The sequence below is a fragment of the Dermacentor albipictus genome, chromosome 1, assembly GCF_038994185.2.
Source record: "Dermacentor albipictus isolate Rhodes 1998 colony chromosome 1, USDA_Dalb.pri_finalv2, whole genome shotgun sequence".
Classification (NCBI taxonomy): Eukaryota; Metazoa; Arthropoda; class Arachnida; order Ixodida; family Ixodidae; genus Dermacentor; species Dermacentor albipictus.
In genome coordinates this window covers 235,278,131-235,301,025 of record NC_091821.1, presented here as the reverse complement: position 1 = coordinate 235,301,025, position 22,895 = coordinate 235,278,131, and the positions used below count along the sequence as shown (strand labels likewise).

General features: G+C 47.9%; 1 protein-coding gene across 4 annotated transcripts in view; it reads left to right on the top strand.

Annotated features, from left to right (window-relative positions):
• Positions 1-22,895, top strand: part of Pde1c (Phosphodiesterase 1c) — an 879,030-nt gene that overhangs the window by 41,544 nt on the left and 814,591 nt on the right. For 3 of the 4 annotated variants that reach the window (XM_070531078.1, XM_070531077.1, XM_070531075.1), the window contains exon 1: positions 2,435-2,562. The exons of the other annotated variant lie outside the window; for it this stretch is intronic. In XM_070531078.1, coding sequence (XP_070387179.1) covers positions 2,541-2,562 — 22 coding nt within the window. In that variant the 5' untranslated portion in view covers positions 2,435-2,540. Of the gene's footprint in view, positions 1-2,434; positions 2,563-22,895 lie in introns of those variants that run through there. 4 annotated transcript variants of the gene reach the window in all.

The window sequence follows — 22,895 nt, the reverse complement described above, 5'->3', positions numbered from 1 at the left end:
GATGCGTAGACATTGTTTAGAACTAGTTACGCAATATTTCTCCCGAAAGGAAATGTTGAACCCTTTTCATCTAGCATTCACCGTAAGTATACAGCAAAGCCGTTAATTTATATTTCATGCACAGGAGAGGAGATGAAATAACGATGCAGCAGCATAATGACCCTCCGTGTGCAGTAGAGAGCGAGAAATAAGAATATTGAGATGAAAAGCAGGGAGGTCAACCAGCGTAACTGTCGGGTTTTCTACGCTGCACTACGGGGAAGGGATAGAGAAAAAAAAAACTAAAAGAAACGAAGACATGAAAAATTATCTGTCCGTGCAAACACAATGAAGGCGTCTGACAACTACTACAGTACTTAATACCGTCTCAGTGCCTTTAGCAAAAACATCAGCGCTTTGAAAGAAGCACGGGCTGCCGTCGGCTGCCACCAGGATTCAAGCACTCCACTTTGAAGTAAGGGGACGGTTGCCAAGTTTGTCGAGCGTTGTGCAGAGCGCTGTCCTTTGTGGTATAATCGAACACATTCAGAGAGAAGGTTCGCAATCGTCTGTTTGAACCCATAAACTTCATAGTCGGAAATGCTGGCCATTCCAATGAAGAAGAAGGGATCGTTACTACTTATTCATGTGACTCGAGCAGAAATAAACGAAGAAAAGGAAACCGGCAGGCTTGTGCGGCCTTCTTGAATGGCAACCCAAGTCCCTCTGAAGCAGTGTGGGAAATATGTATCGTAGAAGAACTTCTTGTTGGGCGAGTTAGTGCATATTAGCAAACAGTATGTGCCTGTCCTTGTGTGCTCTCTCTCCATGGACATTTGTTTGCGCAGTCATAAAGCTATTTGCAGAGTGGAAAAGAAAGGTCCAGGCACCTGGTGTGCTTCTTGTTACAATCTCGGAGTGTTTTTCAGGCGAATAGGTGTTACCATTTCCTACGGCACTTTTTCGCAGCCGTCGTGCATTTTCCTTATTACCTCGCCCCGCCTCGCTCCAGCCCAGCAGTCGCGCAGGCGCCTGCAGCCTTGAGTGACCGGCGACTGCCAAATACGTTTTTAAATTAACACTTCAGAACATATGCAGACATTTTCAATGATTGGTTCTTCGTAAAAGGTGTGCAAACATTCAAGCACGAATATTGAGCCTTTAGCTTACAGTGTTTGCTTTTCCAAATATCAGTTCTAAATTCTGGTTGCCTTCCTAAATTAAACCACTTGCTTTGCTAAAATTTAAAATTTAATGCTCTGTCCGAAGAAACGTTTTGAAAGGTTCGGTGGCTTTCTTTTTTAATTTCCGACGGTGCCTTTCACTCTGTGACAACTTTCAACTTTATTTAGCATGTTTTTTTTTCCAACGAGCACGAAGTTTCATGTTGATACATCAGCCAGTAGGCACATGGCAAACGTTTTAGTCCTCTGGCAATCATCGAGAAGTTAGCACAGATCTCATAATTCCTTGCAGCTTGCCACAAAACATGTACTACTATGAAACTGCTATACAGCTTCTTTCTACAGAAACACGCTTTCGCCCTACAAAACTGTTTCTAGATACGTCTGATAGCTCTAAATCTACGCACCGCTAACACCCAATCTAGCGCAATTGTCAGAGTTTTCGTAATTGCAACTTTCGCAACATTCGCAATTGCAGTTTTCGCAGCTAATTGATTCAGGCGCTTCTCACTCTGCCCATAAATTGCGCGTGACACATCTGACACTTTCTCTAAATTTCAATACACCAGCTTCAATGATACCTTCAATTAATTTTCGTCGGCATCTAGACGGAAAGTTGGGAACGGACGTCCTATACCGGCCGATCTGTAGTAGAAGTAAACAGCCTCGCTGTGTCATAAGAATTATAAATTATTCGGAATTATGAGAGTCGCCGTAATTGAGAACCCTGGAATAATTATAACCACGTTGGCTTCTTCAACGCACACTCTATGCTCCGTGCAGGAGCACCCTTACATTCCGTCCCCATCTGAACGAGACCGCGAGCGTTTGGGAATCGACCGTTCGACATGTCCTTGCATAACACATAAATATGCGCTATTTATTTATTTGTTTGCTTATTTATTTATTTAATTATTACTGCGATAGCAATTATAGGGACACTCCAGGCGAATTTCTGCCGCCGGCGTCACCGTGATGTTGCCTATAACGTCCAAGTGCGAGAACATCGTGACCGCGCGCCATATGCTGTAGGTGCAAGTGAAAGCATGCGAGAGGGAACCGATGATGGTGGGTAGGTCTCGAGCGCGCAAGCGAGGAAGGCAGGAAGGAAGTGCACCGTGTTCCATCGCGCGCAAGGCACTGGGAGGGGGGGGGGTCATTCTACTCCGGCGGCGGTTGCGTGTGGCGCGGCCGAGCGCAGCCATGCAAGCCCCATCTTGAAAGCGATCTGCGATGGGGACACGGTGCGCCGAGTGCTGACAGCTTCGTGTGCGCAATGTTCTCGCCGCTTAGTTCCCGTTGAAGCGAGAGGCAGCACGCAAGTCAATTCGCTCGCTGCTGCTGCCGCACTTCCTCACGCCGGGGTTTTGGCAGCGAATGTCCGCGGTCATCGAGTGTGGTATGTTCATGTTTGCTTGTGCACGCGCAAAACAATGCTTGTTAATTTAGTTAGTAAGCGAATGTTTACAAGTTTATACGTCCGATAAAAGTACTGTCGTTAAGGATAGCAATAGGGGCTTGTTGGTATGGCATATCTTATTTTGTTATAGCGCAAGCTTGACAGGGACAACAGAAGGCACATCTGACACACACAGCGCTGTGTGTGTCGATGTGTGTAGCGCTGTGTGTGTCAGATGTGCCTTCTGTTGCCCGTGTCAAGCTTGCGCTATAACAAAATAAGATACTGTCGTTACTTCGTATAGCTGTCAAATAAATGCGAGACGCGCGCTTCATACCAATAGTGGAGTGTCGCGGCGTTTTTCCGTTTTTCTTTCCCCCGCACAGCCACCGCTGCCGCGGAACCGCGCGGGTCCTCCGCTGTGTTTGGTTGGCCTACTCGGCTAGAGAACAGCCCCGCCGCAGCGCCCACGTTCACGAAAATCCGGTGAGGTTCGCAAAGAGAAGCTTCACTTTTCTGCGTCCCCTCTTCGCGCCTCCGAGGTGCGATGGAAAGGGTTTCGAAGGAATGACGAGGGACACCTCGCTGCGGAGTGTGAAGCACAGAGTCCCGGGCAAGTAGTGTATGGGGTGTAAGATTTTGGCTTTCATCCTAATGACGAAGGTCATGACATGACCATACCCTACAGCGTTGGCGTGAGAAGCGAGGTAGATTATCGCCTAATATCGTTTGGTTTATTATCCCTCCTCTTGAGTGATCGCTCATCCCTTCCTCCCATTCTCATGTATCACTGTAACGCGCGTATCGCATGGACTGAACGTCGGTGCTGTTGCTGTCGTCTCAATGCACGCCACGGCTGTGCACTGGTCGTGCTACGAAAGAATACTACGCGCTATATGAGAATTCGCTACTGTGAAGTTTATGCCCTAATTTTTTTATTGCTGATTTGTGACCATTGCAATGCATAGGAGATGAAGTGTTTCGTCGTATGTTACAGTCTAGAAGGGTTTGGGCGCGAGCTAGTTGGTGCAGATCATTCATTTTAAACAGTGTCAAAAAACACACGGACAAGGAAGAGCACAGGGCCAGCGTTAACTGCCAACATCTTCATTGAAGCCTGTACAAATGTATACTATTCGGAACCCGCATTTAGATGGAGGCGAAATGCGAATACACCCGTGTACTTAGATTTTGGTGCACGTTAAAGAACCCCAGGTGGTCAAAATTTCCAGAGTCCTCCCCTAGGGCGTGCCTCATAATCAGAAAGTGGTTTTGGCACGTAAAACCACACAATTTTTTTTGCTATTCGCAACGGCCTGAAAGACAGCAAGGAAGACAGGGGAGAGCGAGTCATCGTCAATGAACTCTTGCTGCGCATGCGTCACAAACGTAACTCTATAGAAATGTAAAATACACAATATGGACAGAATCGAAACTGCCCGTGTGCTTAGATTTAGGTGCACGTTAAAGAACCCCAGGTGGTCAAAATTTCCGGAGTCCTCCACTACGGCGTGCCTCATAATCAGAAAGCGGTTTTGGCACGTAAAACCCCAAATATTATTACAATCGAAACTGATTAACCTTTAAGCAAATCAAGTTGCTTATCGCAAAGAGCTATAGAATGGGCGTTTACGCAAGTGGCTCCTAACTCACAAATTGAAAAGGCCTCAATGATTTCCCTGGCCATCTGACAGCTGTGCCTTCTAAGCACACGTGTGTCTTCTATAGGCGGGGTGAACGGCCAGACTATGCACAATGAACAGCTAGATTACTATCAGTCTTAAACTTGACACTGTGCGCATGCTAACGTAAACGTTCATTAAGGTAGCATCCCGTTTGCCCTATGTAAGTGCAGCCGCAAGAGCTGGGAATGGCATAAACTACACTGGTTTTGCAATCTACAGGCTTAGCGGCATGTCGCTTACTACACAGTCCAGCCGCAAGCCAGCTATCGTTCACTTTCTCGCACAACCTTCCCAACTTGTTAAGTACGGTAAGCACCACCTTAACACCGGCCCGGCCCGCGGCTTTCTTGATGCGGTGGGACACACAATGTACATACGGGATCGCAACAGACTGGGTTAAATCATTTGTCACTTCGCGCGGTTTCTCGGAGGGACGAACCTCTTGCAATAAGACCTCCGTCAAGGAAGACAACAGTTGTAGGGGATAGCCACATGCCTTAAGCCGATGGACTTGGTTGGCGAAGCTGCTGGACATCAAGTGGGGCTAAGAGTGAACAACAGCATTTCTGGGAGCCCCTATGGCTATGGAACCACTCACAACTTTTGAATGTTTGGAAGTGTAAGGGATAACGTGCTTCTTGGAACGTGGGGCATACATACACCACGTGTGCTTCTCCTGGAGGTGCAGTGCAAGGTCAAGGAAGTGGATTTTGCTTTCTTCAGACAATTCCCTTGGGAACGTCAACCCTTGAAAAATGCTCTTGAATTTTTCAAAAACATGGTCGAACAAAGATATGGCTTCACTTGGGTGCGAAGAAAGTATCACCGAAAAATCGTCAACGTAAGGAAACACTTTCACAGGATCTACTGTGCTGAAGTGATCCTGGAGGAGACTATCGTAGACAGAATAGGAAGCATTTTTTTCCTTTCACTGAGATGTTATAAGTTCCTGCCTAAACTTATTTAAGAATGCATTTAAACATCCTCAGATTGATTTCTTTTTCAAAACCATTGTTTGTTTTAAGATGTAGTTACTGACCACCAGTTCACATCGTGTCCTGCGCTTAAGTTTTCGTGTTCTGTGAAAAGGACATAAGAGATGGTTCAAACTTCTTGAGGTACAACGTGTTAGAGCACCAGCAGTACACAATTTTTCCGACTCCGTGGAGCAGCGCAAGAGCCTGAAAGGCGAAGAAACTGCCAATATTGCCCAACCATCTTGAAAGTTCTTCGCGCTTGGGAAACATGTGTTGCAGATGCAGCAGGAGCATATCGCATTCTACTTACTTTGCCACCACTTTGCTTTTTTTTTTCGACCTGCCTACATTTTTTTGCTTGTAGTCATCCTCTCGTCATCTTGTCTGCCCTCAGCGCGCAGAATATTCGTTGAGAATATTCCTTGCCGGTTTCTTTCCGTATTTTTTTGTATATGGATAAGACACGAGCAGAGAAGCTTCAACGGTTCACCCGGGCGGAGGAGCCCAGGGAGGCGGGCAGTGGGGAGCCTAGGGAATAAAAGATAAATGGGCAGAAAGGCGACGAGGGTGAACGTCGGGAACGCCCGAGCGGGGTGCGCATCACTCTGCATCCCTATTAACGAGGCAGGCGTGTATCCAACGCGTACGCACGGGTCCGGAAATGCCAAAGGCTGATGAGCTCCCTCCAGGTTATTCCTGGGCCTCCCGTCGCGCGAATGTCCTGGCGACGACGCACGCTTAGCTTGCTTGCTCCCCCCCCCCCCACGTCTCACGTTTTTACTTGCTTGCACGCTCCCCAGATGGCTTCCTCTGTGGTAGCAGGGTGAGAAGAAGAGCACAATTCACTTGAGCGTATCCGGGGCTGCAGCGAATGACGACAAGTTCGACACACACGTTATTTTCTTAATTAAAGCTGCGCGTTTCTATAATCAATACAGCTTGACAGCAATTAGCGGACGCCACTGTTTTCTTTCTCTTTTTTCTCTCTCTCTTCTCACCTTTACTGCCTGAGAGAGCATGCATCGTTGAGCTTTCAACAGGCGTATCTACCAAAAAGATACTTAGATACCGTTACCCTTCGCTGCGTTTTAGACGCTGCCGTTCTGACCTGATTAGCACCGAGGTGCTGTTTTGGAACAGTTATGGTTTATGCCTCCTCTCACGCGCCCCTCACCACCTTCCTTTTTTTTTGCCTTTGCCTACTCGTTCTTGCTGTAGTGGCTGTTTACCCTCGTTGAGCCGCCTGTTTGGACAGGAAGGCGAATAAATAGCATTTCTGCCTCTTGGCTGGCGCGGCGCAGCCTCCGGCCTTTCGCCCCATAAGCGCCTTTCGAGAGCGCGCGTCTTAATCGGACGCGGCTTTTGTGAGGAAGTCACGTTAGCCAGCTTGGCAACGCTGCTTCCCCTGCTCATACTGGCCGGTCCACCCTTCACAGCTGGGCCCGCTGTTGTCTTTGCTGTGATTATTATCCCTGATGGCGGCCGTCTCGACTGTTCGCACTTTCTTCTGTCCCCCGCTTGCTTTTCCTTTTTTTCGCAAGAGCGCTGACTTGAAGCGGGAGTTACACACGCTTTCAGTGGCGATGAGTCCTCTTTTCTTCTCGCTGTGTGACGGCACCACGGCATTCCTGGCGGGCCCCTTCCGAGCGCTGGGTTATTATCGTCTCTTGTCTTATTTTTTTTTTCCCCAGGAAGTCAAAGCTAGAGGAGGCGCTGCGCGCGAGTTCTTCGCGTGTGACTTGGTGCGTCGGGCATCCCATGCATGTCCTCAATGAGGAGCATTAATTCCCGGCATTGTTCTGGCTTGGTTCTTTTCCAAACTTGCCTGGAGAAGAAAACAATCGATCAAGAATCCGCGAATCTGGAGTGAGCACACTACTCCTTTTTTTTTTTTTGCTGGAGCCTATTCTTGCGTCTTTCCTGCGTATCTTTGCCCGTTTTCTTATCATACACGTCTTTATGCCTCCACCGCCTTCGGCCTCTCACCCGGCGCAGCGCTCTTGTCTTGCACAGAAGAGTGGGCTGCATCTTCATTAACATACCATGAATACGTGATTGAGCGGTGGCAAGCACCCGGGGCTTTCCCTGCAGCCTTGTGGCTTCGCACTGCACTATGGGAGAGGGTACAGCTCACAGCACTGCTCTACTAATGGGCGCGCCTAGAATGATAGTCTCTGCAGCGAGCGCGGCTTCATCTCTGTGTGCAATGACGCGTTGACCAATTCTGACCGACTATATATAAATGTTTATCGTAATAAACGCGAGACAGTTGCATAAGCGCCGGCAGTGTTTATCGGCAGCTTATCGTTCGCGCTCACCGTGGTTTCTAACGCCGTTCTTTCACTGCTTGATAGGTTACGAGACTGTTTGACGAAGCTGACACGCTCGCAATCGTAGTATGTCTTGCATCACGGGTGCGGTTACTGAACGCCTTGATGCCTTTCTGCTTAGGGGGCGTAGTGTTGAAAGATATAGTAATATCGTATCATGGAGTCGTTGGTCTCTAGAATGTTGGCGAACTGCGACCACACGTGTGACGTTAAGTAAATAAACGTTATCAGACTAATGAAATGGCATGACGTTACTAAACATTATGAAGGTAAGTTCAAGGTCAGTCAACTTATATTTGGCTCGATGCAAAGTTCGAGAGCTACCTAGCGTGTCCTGCGGCTTGTGATGTATATATAGTGTTCGCCATAAATGTTGTCACACGGTATTTAATTCATATTTCCTTTGAGAATAAAGAAAATTACTGGAAGTTTTGCACAGTCGGGCTCTCAAATGCCTCATGAATGAACCATGAAATTTTTACTCCATACCGCTGCCTTGGCTGTGATCAAAGGAAAAAGGGCACAGCGCCAGAAAGACAAGGACACGAGAGAGCGACACGTACACCACGATGACTTACAACAGTTTATTCATAAAGCATTGAAGGAATAAATATATAGGGTGCTACCATGCACAATATCTGTATGATCGGTAAAAACCTGGAATATCATTTGCAGTGCTGATAATGACAGCCACGACCTACAGAGCACACGAAATGCTTTCCATTCAAACCCTGTCAAGATACGCCATTTATCGAGATGAAAGTGCAATCGAAGGAGAACTGGCGCACGAGCTATCAAACTTCGTAATGAAATCTGCCTCAATGATTTCACGTGTCAGCTGTGAACTGTGTTTAGCCAGCACTTCGCTTTCTTCAAAGTAGGCCTCACCAACAAGCCCAAGCTTCCACGCTAAGTCGCTTCATGTGATCATAGCCTTTAAACGTTGGCTGTACGGTTTCCCCTTGGCCCGCAAGATTTCCTGTGGAGGACGCCTCCGCGCTCTCTCCAGTAGCTTCTTGAGGGTCTTAATGAAGGAGGGGGGAGGGGGCGGAGAGGGTACTTGAGTGTAGCGCGCTCGAGATCCCGGTGGTGCCATTTTGAGGCAAATTATAGCATGCATGTTACTGGCCGTCCACAGTACTTGTCCGGTTTCGCTGAGCGGCATGATTTCGAGTTGGTGGAGACTATGCAGGATGTGTGATTCATTTTAACATGTTCAAGTTTGCCTCCGACTCAATCAACGAGCTGAAAAAAATCACTAATTTGTCTAAAAAACGTTGATGGATATTGTCTATACGCTAACTTTGTGGCTCATTTAATAGGGAGCATTCTGAGGAGGAAAAAGTGTAACTGGCGAGGCTAGTCAGGCACAAGAGCGGTATCATGACAATTTTTACAGCTTCGAGGACAACATCATAAGCGATCACTGATACAGGTGAGTGGCGCGACGGTATCAAGCGTTGTCGTTCAACTGCCACCGTGGCAAGGCAGCAGCGGGGATGTGCAAGTGTGGCAAGGGCCGCCATTACCGCAGCATGGCTTCGGAACTGACGAGCTTGTGAGCCAGCCTGGAGCCTTCAGGGTCTTTCTACATTCGACCGCAACACTCGTCCTGGAAGGAAAACAGAGAGCATGTCGGACGAAGCAAGCTGTGCGAAAAAGGTGAGAGTGGAAGATCAGATCAACCACATGGATGAGAAAACATCGACCTACTCCCTTGGCGAAGAAGAAGACATTGAATGTGATGAGGAGGAAAATTCTTTCACTCTTGTGACTTATAAAAAAAAGAAGGTTCGAGGGAGCTCCTGTGGTATTCCGGCCAATTGAACAAATGAAAACGTTTTGGAAAGTAAACCCAAATGTTGTAGCCTCAGATATCGTTGTGCTAGCAAAAGAGGTAGTAGGTTCTTTCCGAGGGAACAAAGATGGAAGTTTCTCAGTCACTGTGAATTCACTCGCCTCAGCCAAGAGTTTGTTGTCATGTGTACAGGTGGTTGGCTTACTAGTGAATCCATTTATTACGGAGTCATACAAACGAAATGTTGGCAAAATCAGAAACGTACCTCTAGAATACACAGAAGAACAACAGTTAACAGAACATTTAAGAGAGGCAGGATTGCCATAGACGCCAGACCGGTTACATACGTCAAGAAGATGACACCGTGGAATCGTGCTCTGCGAGATTTGTAATTTTGCAATTTCGCTATGACCGACCAATCCCACAGCGAGTGTATCTTGGCTTCACTAGCCATCCAGTCGAAGAATATATGGGGCCAGCCAGACGCCGCTACAACTGCCAGAAATTTGGTCATTTAGCAAAAAACTGCCGAGAAACAAGGCGCTGCAAAATATATGCAGAAGACCACCATCACAAGGACTGCAAATCTATAAGACAACCTAAGTGCGCGAATTGCAACGGGCCTCATACTGCATCATTTTCTGGATGCCCGCAGAACAAAGCGGCCAAATGAACCCAGCGCAACCATTTCGTCCACAAGCGCCTGAGCATCAGGACACTTCAGTGCAATATGCAAAAATCGCAAAGGGACCACAACACCGAGTGCAAAGTTTTGGGACATCACCAAGCCAACATCAAGCTCGACAAGAAGTTCAGGAGGGATCTCGTCAGAAGGAGCAACCACATGGCTAACATGCGACAGAATACGAGCACACCGCAACCAGTAAGTGTAACGAAACAGATGAACTCCTCTGCGTCTATTGCTGAACATGTAATACCGATGTTGTTTTCTGCTTTAAAAGCCATACTTGCCATGATTTCGCAGCCTAATAACCTCCCGGAGGTCAACGCCGTATTGTCGATGGAACAAGTGATATTGCAAAACACTACATGAACTGCTGCGCAGGCGGGGCATGAATAATTGCTATGACAATGTCGCCATATTCCAGTGCAACGCGAATAGTCTTCGCTCTAAGTGTGCGGACTTTAGAAAACTGGTGGCTCAGTTCTCCTTTCCAGTGTTATGTATTACAGAGGCCAGTGTAGACAATGCTTTTAGACTAGCTAACTATGGTGTTTATACGTCCTCTAGATCTTCAGGACTAAGCAGAGCGATGATATGTGTTCGAAGAGACCTGTCGTCAGCGTTATTAAGTACCGCAGCATCAGACGTCCCAGAATACGTAGCGTGTGAAGTTCGGCTTGGCCGAGTAAATATCACTCTTGTCCGTGTTTATCTACAACCATCTACAAATATTTCACTTTCCACATTGACGGACCTCTTTCAGAAATACACAAAAAATGTAATATTTTGCGGGGATTTCAATGTGCATCATGTCATGTGGGGAAGCGCCTACCGTGGCCGTCGTGGAAATGACCTAGAAAAGGCAATTCAGAAGAGTGGTCTGTGTTTGTTGAATGACGGCGCAGCGACGTTCCTAAGGGTCTTTAATTATCCCAGCTGCCTGGACCTCACGGTATGCTCAAACGATATTGCATGTGGAGCAACCTGGAGAAGAGACATTGAAACAAGGGGTAGCGGTCATTTTCATATTCTCACTCCAGACTATGATTTTCGACTTAGCGGCGCTCTGCAAAGATAACAAACTGGCAGGCATTTCGATATCACATTACAAGTCAAGCTGATGCGGTCAGTGATATAGATGGTCTATTATCGCTTATAGAAGAGAAATTAAACCTCTCTTTAAAGTTTGTTAACATTCCTGAAGGTTACGCTGGTGTAGACTCTGAATACGAAAGGCTCAGAGCTATACGCCGCCGAGCTGAAAGAAAATACCGACGCACAGGCCTTATTGAAGATTACCGAGAATGTCAAAAGCTGTATGATCGTATGGGTCGGCAGCTGGAGCGCCTAGGTGCAAAGCGCTGGCAGGAATTATGCACTTCACTTAGTCCACTTACACCTGAATCAAAATTATGGAATGTTCTACGCTCTTTGAATAGGCCAGTAACACTCCAACAACCATTCAGAGCTCTAGCTTTAGTCAAAAAAGTATCAGAAACGACCATTGCAAACGACTTCTGTCAGCTTATTACACGCCCAAGTGCAGTAGTAAGCACACCTGAATACAGTAACTCTGTCGAAGAAGTCAAAGTATCGATTAATTTATCTATCAGTAGCCATCATCCTGAACTAGATCACCCGTTTTCATTAGAAATAAATAACGCACTTGTATCATGCCGACAGAAGACAGCGGCTGGCCCTGGCGGGGTCACATATGCTGCACAGAAAAACCTGGATCCCGTGGCCACAAGGCAAATAATAAAAAAAAAACTCCGTTAAAATTATTGAATGATGCGTGGATATCGGAATGTCTTCCTCCTTCCTGTAAAATTGCACGCGTTGTTATGATACTAAAACCGGGTGAAACTTCTTTATTGCTTGATTCTTTCCGCACTGTCAGTATGACATGTTGCCTATGTAAACGTATGGAAAAGATGATAGACGCTAGGCTTCAGTGGTAGACAGAATGCACCAACGCACTACCCGAAAATATGGCGGGCTTCCGCAGACGCCGGTGTACGATGGATGCTATTTTAGAGTTTGTTACATACGAAGATCAAGAGAAGAGCTATGGAAGAATCACTATTGGAGTGTTTCTAGTCATAAAGCGTGCATTTGACACAGCCAGCCACACTCACGTACTACATGGGTTAACTCAGTTGGGCATAGTTGACCGGATTGCTGACCGGATAGATTGCTGATTTCTTAAGAGACAGGAAAGCCTTTATTGAAACTGCTGAAGGCAAAAGCACAGAGCATAAAGTGAATCAGGGTGTACCACGTGGTAGCGTACTCAGTCCATTTCTATTTAACTGTGTTATGGCTGAATTACCTCATATCCTGCCTGCTACCTTGAATTACTCACTATAGACGACTTGTGCATATTGGCATCTGACTCGAGTACTCAAGCCGTTCAGCAAAAGCTACAAGCTGGCCTAACACTAATTCATGATTTCTTTAAAAGCAGAGGTATGATTATTTCTCACGAGAAAACTGCTGTAGTTCCTTTTACAACGAAATGCCTAAATAGATTCGAGCTCGTGCTAGACTCTCAGCGTCTGCAACTTGGGCGACAATACAAATTCTTAGGTACTATCATAGACAGACGGCTATCATGGGCTCCCCAAATAAATCAACATTCTTCGTCGATTTGCTGGAGTGCGATGGGGTAGTTCAACCTCTTCCTTATTACGCATTCACTCGGCAATCATTAGACAAAGAATAACATACTCTGCTCCTGTGCTACATGGAATATCCTATAGTCTATATAGAGGAAACAATTCAAAGATTGCTGTCCAGAAGCCTTCGCATATGACTTGGTGTTCCCCGTGCATCTGCCAGTGCTTTGGTAATTGCTGAGTCCCGCCAACGAATGTTTCCTGCACTAAGATTTACAGAAACTTGTCACCACTTTTATCGTTTGGCTACACAACACGCTAATCATCCACTATGCCAAGACCCTCAGGATGGAACTGCTGCACGCATACATGAAGAAATGTGGCGGTGCAAAAACTTACTGCCTACTTACGAATACCGGCCTACTTGCGCAACTTATCCCCCATGGCAACTAGCAATGCCAGAAATAACCACTTCAATTCCTGGAGTAGGTCGCATATGTGATATGCCCGTAATTGTAATAAAGCAATTAACTTTACACATATTTACAATAAGTACATAGATCGCATACACAGGTATACCGATGGATCATGCTGTAAACGAAGCTCCACATCTGCGTTTTCTATACCTGCATACCAATTTTTTTTAATGGGGTTTTACGTGCCAAAACCACTTTCTGATTATGAGGCACGCCGTAGTGGAGGGCTCCGGAAATTTCGACCACCTGGGGTTCTTTAACGTGCACCTAAATCTAAGTACACGGGTGTTTTCGCATTTCGCCCCCATCGAAATGCGGCCGCCGTGGCCGGGATTCGATCCCGCGACCTCGTGCTCAGCAGCCTAACACCATAGCCACTGAGCAACCACGGCGGGTACCTGCATACCGAGAGAAAAGAGCTTATAAGCTTTGCCACTTTACAACGTCCACAACGGCAGAACTTTACGCAATACTTTCTGCTTTACGTTGCATATGTCATCAGTCAGAACCAATTCGCTGGGTAATTCTGAGTCACTCACAAGCCTCATTGCTGTGCTTAAATCAAATCAGCTTAAGAAAAGCAAACAGCACATTGACATACAAAATACAGAAGACATGTGCCATAACGAAATATCTACAACAAGACATGTCTTTCCTGTGGATTTCAAGTCACTGTGAAATCATAGGAAATGTAACAGCTGATCACATGTCACGTGCAGCGCATCAAGAGAATGAATTAGCACTATACTTCCTCTATCGGCGAGTGACGCGCGATGTCTATTGAACAAACCATGTGGTAGATTCTCCAAAGAAACATGGTTGATAAATGAGGCGCAGAACTCTCAATTATATAATACACATCCTGGAATGGAATTCAATATTCCGTTTAAAATTAGTCGATCGAAACAACAGCTCATAGGCTTCGACTATAGGCACTGCTTATACTAAAAAGCTTCCTGCATAGCGTAAGAGAAAGCAACAGTGCTACATGCTCCTAGGAGGAGACTGAAGAAGACATCGAACACCTTCTTCTACACTGAAAATCGCGATGCTCCCCGCAAGAACCTTTCGAAAAATTTACATGGCTTAGATATATGTCCACTACCCTTAGGAAAGATTTTAGGTCCATGGCCAACAGAAGAACTTGAAACCATCGCTGCGCGCGCCTTAGTACAATTTTTGGAGGAATGAAAAATATCACGAAACTAAGTCATACAATGGTTATTGCTCGCATTATTATTAACAGACCCCGTTAATTACATGTTCATTGTCTTCGTGTTGATGTAGCAAGTGTATTTGTTGCATTCTGAGTGCGGCAGTTAAGCGCCCAACATCTTCTGTGTGAACATCTTGGTTTTGTGAGTATTTATGCTATGTGAACGCTTCTGTTACGCGAACATTTATTTATATTGCAGTACTGAGACTTAGTACCTGAGGGTTTATTAGTCCAGTTTGGTGATTGTTGACAACTTTCCAACGATAACTATCATGTAAGAGAAGAAGAGTAGCCGGCGCCACACATAGGCGCCAACCTCTCCTCAAACAACTTTCACTAAAAAAAAAAGGAAACGAAACGAGATAGAGGTTCATGGGAAGATGGAGGTTAGAAGAGGTTTAAATGTTCGAACCAGGAATGTCGCTAGGGCGAACGTTTCGACAAGTGCTCTTGTCAAAATGTTGGTTCCACGGATATTTTTTGTTCGGCCGCTGTTGACCGTTTATTACAAAACTCACTTAGTAATATACGTGAATTTCCGATCACTGATGTGTCACGATTACTAAGTAACGTCGCCCACTTAGTGTCCCCATTAATTATGTAGATCCTATTACTAGGCTCCTTGGAAGTTTTTTTCGTAGAGAACAAACTAGCAACGTACAATCAACTAGTTGAAAAGCCAGATCGGCAAGTTAAAAAAGATACTAACAATCCATGTACTTTTTTCTGTGCAAGAATTGTTTGACAATTTTTGCAAGACTTCTGTATTTTTCTGCTCATGTAGTGCCAATATAGGTGACAGCGAGCGTCTCAGTTTCCTTATGTCCATATCATATTTCGCTATGACGCGTTCTCTTACAAAATATGCTTGTTTTCCAACTGCCTAAATTTTCAACAAACGGAGACACGGGCATTTACAGAAATTCAGAGTCCCCCATTCTTTTGTTTCCCGTTAAGCCCCGTGTCGCACGAAATTAAGTGAATCAGCTCCCTAACGCACGACATCGACCGAAAGGCCTCCCGTTTCCTTCCCCCAAAAGCAAGGCATCTACCACATTCAAGCAGGCCTCAAAATCGCGAAATGCGCTTTTAATTAGATTCCACTGCCTGTAGATTCACTTCTGTAGTGTTGCGAAACGTTTCGAGGCTGCGGGACGCGCCTGCAGCTGACTCGACGATCGGAAACTGCGCGAAATGCCCGCGCCGAGGGCATTCCGCCGAGCCTCCCGCCACTCCGGCAGGCTCGTGGCTGAATTGAATGCCCACTCGCTCACCGGATGCGGTCGGCGGATCCGAGCCACACCTGCGCGGCGCCAGCGAAATGCGCGAAGCGCCGCAGTCGCGGCAATGGTGTGTGCGTGCGTACGAGCAGTACGAGTGCGACGGCAGCCACTCGAATCCCACGCGGGATGGCGATAAGGCACGCCACAAATCCGGGCTCCGCGTTTATCAGATTACGTAAACACACCGCGCGCAGGGCGTGCAAACATGTCACGTTGGCGGCGGTGCACCGTTCCGAAGGCTCTCGACAGCCGCCAACCTGCCGTAGGCCGCCGGCTCGGCACGGACGAACGACGGGGAAATAAAGGACCGCGGCGTTTGTTCGCCGGCCGAGGAGGAAAGCCGCTTCGGGATGCGATTGGGGAGCTGCCCCGCGGGCTAATGTCACCCCTTCGGAGGCAATTGGCCCCGGCAGATTCTCGCGCCTTCGGTGTGCGTGGCGGCTGCACGCACGGACGTCGCGGAGCATAGGAACACGCGCGCTCCCGCCATGTCGCCTTTTCCCTCGTTTTGATCCCGCAGCGCCTCTCGCTGCACGTGTCTTGTTCGAGCGGACGCGTGGTCGTGGGAAAAGCAAACGAGACGTGCTGGCTCTAATGGTGACAGATGGGCCAACGTCCAGTGCAGTGTATGGCACTCCGAGTGGCTTCCTCGTGAGCTGAACAACGAGCCACGTTCTTTCTCGCAACAACGAAATAACATTTGCGCCTCCAGAGACGTCACTTAGCTCCATTTATTCACTTTTTATTTAGTTACATTTTTTTTTGAAGTCGCAAGCTTTACTTGGGTTAGAGCTCAGCGGGAGGGGGCCTCGAAGAGTGCATGTAAGTCACGTTACAAACAGATCAGACACGGCGTTGTGCCCATAAGTTACCGCATCACAGAGCAACTGCGTAGCCGCGCTGCATTTCCAGCATCATACGTTTAGCACAAATTTGGCTGCCTGTGCGAACGTTAGAGCCTTTGAAGAGCATTTCCTTTCCTCTAAATTACCTTGGCCACACGCGAACAATGCGCACTTTAAGACTTCTTGCATCCCGCTATTCATTTTCGTCTTTAAAATATAGAACGGCGGCCGTATTTTGTAACGATTCATCAATTTCTCTATTCTTTTTTCACCTTCACGCCGAGTGGCCGATGCCGGTGATCATGGCGATGAGGTGGCGTCCGAGCCACGGATGAAAGGTTAAAATGTGGATAAATGAAATGGATAGTTACATAACGCGGTCAAATGTGTGCTTCTGATATGTAATATAGTACCAGCGGTAAGTCAATATCACAATGAATATCAAAAGCGTGTAGAACAGTGACAAAAGCCATGCAGTCTTTAAAACGGTGTTCATGGAGCAGACCATAACAGTCATTCAGAAAGTTAGATCATCAATATAAAAATTGGAGGACGCTTAAGCTTCGCCTTCAAGAGTGGAACGCGATAGCGTTATCGCACCCCTTTCGCACCGCCTACTCAAACGCGCTACGCCAGCCAAACGTCGCGATCCGCAGAGATAACCGGGCCCCGATGCGCCATGAAGGCGGACGCGGTCATGGGGCGAGTGGCGCGCCACGTGTCGGGGCAGCACCGTACATAGCGAGGAGGGGGTCTTCTGTGTTTGCCGCAAGATGGCTCTGCGTGTGCGCAGAGCGCAGAAGAAGTTTAGCGGAAACGTACTTCGCTACTCGTGAAACTGCGACTTCTGTAAGTTACATGGTCATAATTACCGATATACAACGCAGTATAACTTTCTACGGCACGTTTCTAAGGCAACACCGCATTCACTAGAGACGATTTTGTCCCGTTTGTAAGGAGCGAGCTCGTGGCTGAGTGGTAGCGTCTCCTTCTCACACTCCGGCGACCCTGGTTCGATTCCCACCAGCTCATCTTGCAAGATGTTTTTTTATTTATGAAGTGCCTTCTGGGATTTGTTGCTCACGGCCAACGCCGCGGATGCCGACGACACCGGCTTTTCTGCGACACGAGCTCCTTAACGCTGTCGCGTTAATAGAGGCTTGCCATTGTTTTGGTTTCTATCTTACATTGTCGAGATGTACACAGGCGCATAAACGACACACGCAGAGGCACGAGAAGAACGAGACCTCTGTTGAATCCCTTTTAAATGCGTAAGCATTTCTATGCCTACCCGACGAGTAGACCCCTCCGTCCGTTCATCACGCAAGACGATCGCTTTCAAGATATAGGGCCCGCAGCAGTGAGCGAATTGACCTTTGTGCTGCCTCTCGCTTCAACGCGAACTAAGCGGCGAGAACACAACGCAAACGAAGCTATCTTCCCTCGGCGCACTGTCCCTCCATCGCAAATCGCTTTCAAGATGGGACCAGGAGAGGCCGCGTCATACGCAGCCGCCGCCGGAGTACGGTTCATCACGGTTGACAATGGTTCGTGTCGCCACAGCGCTGTCAATTATACTGGTCGGATGAAGTTTCATAACATTGATAATGACACTGGGCTGCGTGGTGATGAGCAAGTCGCTCAATGCTGCTTACGCATACTTAGACAACTTCCAGATGAGTTTCTGTATGAATTCTTAGAGCGCAGCATTAATGGCCAGTTCCTGCGGCGAACTATGGGACTATACATTCTTAAGCAAAATTACACCCTTTTGCCACACAACGAACGGCATGCGCGTTATCAGCATGACATAGGATTCCCGACAGGAAAGTAGCGGGCGCGGCGTTTTCAAGAAAGGAAACGCAAGCAAGGCAGATGACCAATATCGCTGTGTGGCAGAGATACACCCCAATGGGTGTAACATCGTCTAAGAGTGTAGATAGCGAGAGATGCAGTTGAGTGTCTGCAGCGTTGTTTTGAATGCAAGGACTTTGCTGAATGTTTGGGAATCACTTTGCCATTGAACACAACCTTACACGAAAAAAGCCACGATCTTAGAAGCAGAGCGCAGAAAAGCATATATAATTTTTTTCCAGAAAAGTAGTATAAAAAAAACTCGAGCGCTTTTCGAATAAAGCGCTTGTTGGCAATTTTTATGTTCTCCGCTTAAATTAAACTTCGGATAAACGTAACATATCTTTCTATCCCTCCTGGTTCCGTTTAAGCGGAGTCTACTGCATAAATATTCCTTTATTTGCACTTTTTGATATTATTGAGCATGTGAACTGCCGTTATTGCTGCTCACCCACAAGTGAGCGATGAAAAGCGGACACTAGCTGTAAGCGATCACGTCAAACTTGCAGTTTACTTGGAATGTAAAATAGCGTGAACTTCATGCTCGCTTTAGCAAATCATATAGAAGAGAACAAAGAGAGAGGGTGTGTATTTCGTAGTATCTTCCTCAGAAAATGTTGGTGCTATTAATAATACCATAACTTTATTAATACCGCAATCGCAAATTCAGCTACGTTCACATTTGACTGCTTCATGTGATTGGTCTTTAGTCTGATGGCCGCTGATATCTCCGTCGGAGAGCCAGTATGAATGACTTCAGATCATCCATGGGAGGGCTCTACTCTTGTCTTTGGGTGTTTCTCAGCCAGCGTAAAGGAACAAAGTTGTGCATGAGGCTACCGCTTAGCCTTTCGGCCTCTCAAGCGCTGTTGACCCGGCTCCTTCGACTCGGCGAGTCCCTCTCTGGCAAAGCCTTTCTCCGGAGGATTAATATTATAACCACATTGTAAATTTTTTGTTGCACAACAAACTCTACGCAACGTCGGTGCCAGCCATTTGAAACACAGAAAACGAACTGGTCCCCTTGGTTGCTGGAGGACATTGTGATCTCAACATTCCTGGGTTGTGCTCTGAGAACTTCACACCTTTTTCAGAGGCACGCTTTTGGATGTTTTAGTACCTAGACGCAACCACGCTGGCCGACCCGTCCGTGTACTCTCAACGGATCGGCCAGCGTGGTGGAAGGCGTCTGCGCCGCTTCGTTTTGGATCCCTTTCCTTCCGGTTGCATAGTGTTACGACTTTGCACCGCTGCACCACTATTACGACTTTGTGGTCCCGTAGCGCTCGTCACCCGTTTCGTGACAGAGCGTTGGTAGCGAAGACTCCGAGCCAGGCGTCGATGAGAATAACGAAAGGGATTTTATACATTATATACAGGTCATTGTACAGGACAAGATCGGATCGGCACTGGGGCCGAGAGCTCACACAAACGCGACTGTTCCCGCACGACGGCGTCCGGCGAAAACGCGTGACACATCTCACCCCAGTCGGGAGCGACACTCTCTCCCGGTGGGTCGGCGGATCCTGTTTTTGAGGCAGCGCGTCGCTGCTTTTATAATCCCCGAGAACCATTGTCACTCAAACGGCCCAATACAAAGTCAGCACACGACGGTCGTCCGAGGGGTCCAACCAGCGACCGCGCTGGCCACCCGGTTCAAAGTTCGCGCGCGTGGTGACCTCCATGCAAGAGGAGGTGCGGCGCCGGGCTGTCTGGTACTCGCGGACACGTCCAAACCTGCTGCTCGCCGAGGCTTCTCCCGCAGGATCCCGCTGCCTGACGGCTCAGCATCTTGACTTGTGAAGGGAGAATTAGGGCGCTCGCAGGATAGATTCTGCATCTTGCAGATTCGGAATCCGGGCTTGTGGTGATGGCACAACAGCATCCCCGCCCTCAGATAAGGCGCCGGGAAGACGAGCTGCCTCCACGTGGCTCGGATGCCAGGCGCGCACGTTCGTCAGGCTCGTCCAAGTTCACGTCCAGTGTCGGGACGCCAGGTAACTTCACGTGCCCAGGTCCGACTCGCCAGGACAGGAGCTCTGCTCACCACGTTGTCGCCAAGGTACCTCGACCAGCTCCGCTCGGGTCGTTCCTAAGACCTTGCTTCTCGCCACTGGTCCCGGTTGGTCGTTCTGCAGCTTGCAAAACCGACCGGCAAAAGGCAACACCCAACACGAACAAGTGCCCTCTGTCTCCCGTCAAACACCAGACAAGGCCATAATCCAAATCAACCTAACTAAATCGCTATCCCTCTTTTTGCTCCCGCTGCAACAAGAGGCAGGTGTACGATCTAGCACACAAGGCTCAAACAATCAGTTTTCAAATCAACAACACAACAAAATAGAAACAATTATTAATCAGCAATAATAATTACAAATAGAATGGTCCCCTTGAAATCACTTGGACCGAAAACATACTTCTGAGGAAGCAAATGAGGTCATTCATTTTTCCCGGCGATATTTTCGCGGAATCCGAAGCTGCTTATATTTGCGACCCTGCTTATCCGTGTAGCGGCGGTACAATAAGCCAGATTCCTTGCCAAATGAAACCCTCTTTTTTTTCACTCCCCGTTTGACGCTCTTCCTCAGATCGGCTAATGAACAGCCTTCCTGTTGCTCGCGAATCAGACTTTCTCTTTCAACTGCAGCCTGCTCCTGCCGGCTGGCGGAAACCGGAGCGAGTGTGGAGCCCGCGTCGCCTAATTGCGGCGTCGCGTCTATATCGCGGCTAGCACTGTACGCGTCACTCCCACTCACTTCCAGGACCCGCTCGTCTAGGCCAGCGTCCGAGCTCTGCCTCTCCCGTGACTGCTCGCCACTCAAGTTACCCTGATCGGTCCCTGTACCGCACCGCTGTTCGCTCACCGACGCTAAGTCAAGTTCCCTCGACAGCGGGCGCGCTTTGGATCGCGTGGGGGCCATGTACGCCACGTCGGCAAAGAATGATTTGCCCTGATCCCTCAGCAGCTGCTCCGAGCTATTTGAGAAGAGGTAGGAAAATTGCTCCGGGAGGGCGGCTGACACAGCGGCTTCGGTGTTAAGTTTCCCAAACTCTCCTTCAATGATAACCGTTGCGATCGGTAAACAGACACTCTCCTTCTCGGCCACTAGCCGTATCCTAACGCACTCTCCCGTAAAATCACTCGAGGAGACGAAAGACGGGTGAACAACGTCCATAGTTGCTGCAGAGTCCCGCAGTGCTCGGCACTTCTTGCCGTTTACCTTAATTTCCTGCACATAGGGCTCCAATAGACGTATGTTTTTGCGAGTTTCCTGTATCGTTGCAAAAGCAATTCTCTCTGGGCAGCTTGCAGCGATGTGCCCTTGCTTTTTGCAATTGTAGCAGGTTAACGGTTTCCGTTTTTCAAAAGAACGCGTTATTTCGTTTCGCTGTTTCGGACCATCGTCATCATTCTGAGATGCATTCTGTCCATCCCTTACAGTTTCTTTGGGAAGCGACTCGTCTTCCCGAAACTCGCGACGCGTGATTTCCTTCCGTTCGTCGGGCTTCCCGTAAAACCCATCTCTTCTATCTGCTTTTTCTATGCGCACTGCCTTGCTGTGCAAGCTGCGGCGGGTGTAATACTCTTCCGCTAACTCTGCTGCCTTGTTTAGCTTAACCTCCTTTAGCCTATCTTGCAGCCAGAGCCGGACATCCTCATCAATGCAACGGTAGAACTGCTCCAACGCGATGCATTCGACAATTTTGTCGCGGTCGTCGTAAACCTCTTCGCCCTTCAGCCATTCCACCAGGTCGGCTTTTAGACGAAACGCGAAGTCAACATTCGACTCCTTACCCTTTTTTTGCATACCGGAACCTCTGCCGGAAAGCTTCGGGCGACAATTTGTACTTCCGCAGTAGCGCTTCCTTCACATCACTGTAGCTCTCAAACGCCTCTTTCGATAAGCAAGTTATTACGTCTGATGCCTCCCCAGGAAGCAACGCTAACAGATTCTGTGCCCAGAGGGATCGCTCAATGCTATTCCGTTCGCACACGTGCTCAAATTTCACGAGGTATTTGGCCATATCCTCTCCGACGACAAAGGGTGGAAGTTGATCGCGTATTCTTGGACCGTTAGAAGTGAGACTAGGCGCTGGCGAGTTATTTCGGGTCTCCAACTCTTTCATTTTAAGCTCGTGCTCACGAATCTCTCTCCTTTCCTCCACGCAACGTTCCTTCTCCCTCTTTTCCTCCTCGCGACGTTCCTTTTCTCTCCTTTCCTCCTTTTCCTCTTCGCGACGTTCCTGTTCTCTCCTTTCCCGCTCGCAACGTTCCTTCTCCTCCCTTTCCCGACGTTCATTGATATCCGCCCAGGCCTCTGCGGCTTCCTCCGCCGTTACGTCCCCAGTCCTCATGACCTCAAGGATCGCATTCTTTCTTTTAGTTGAGCCCAACTCAATGCCCAACTCCTCACAAATTTCGAGAAGTTCCTTCACCTTGTACTTCTCCATCGTTCACACTGTCCTCCTGCTGTTTACCCTTTTTGAATATACCTGCCGTACGCTACTATAACACTACTAGTAAGACATATGCAAGTATTTCACACACTGCCCTGTTTACCCCCT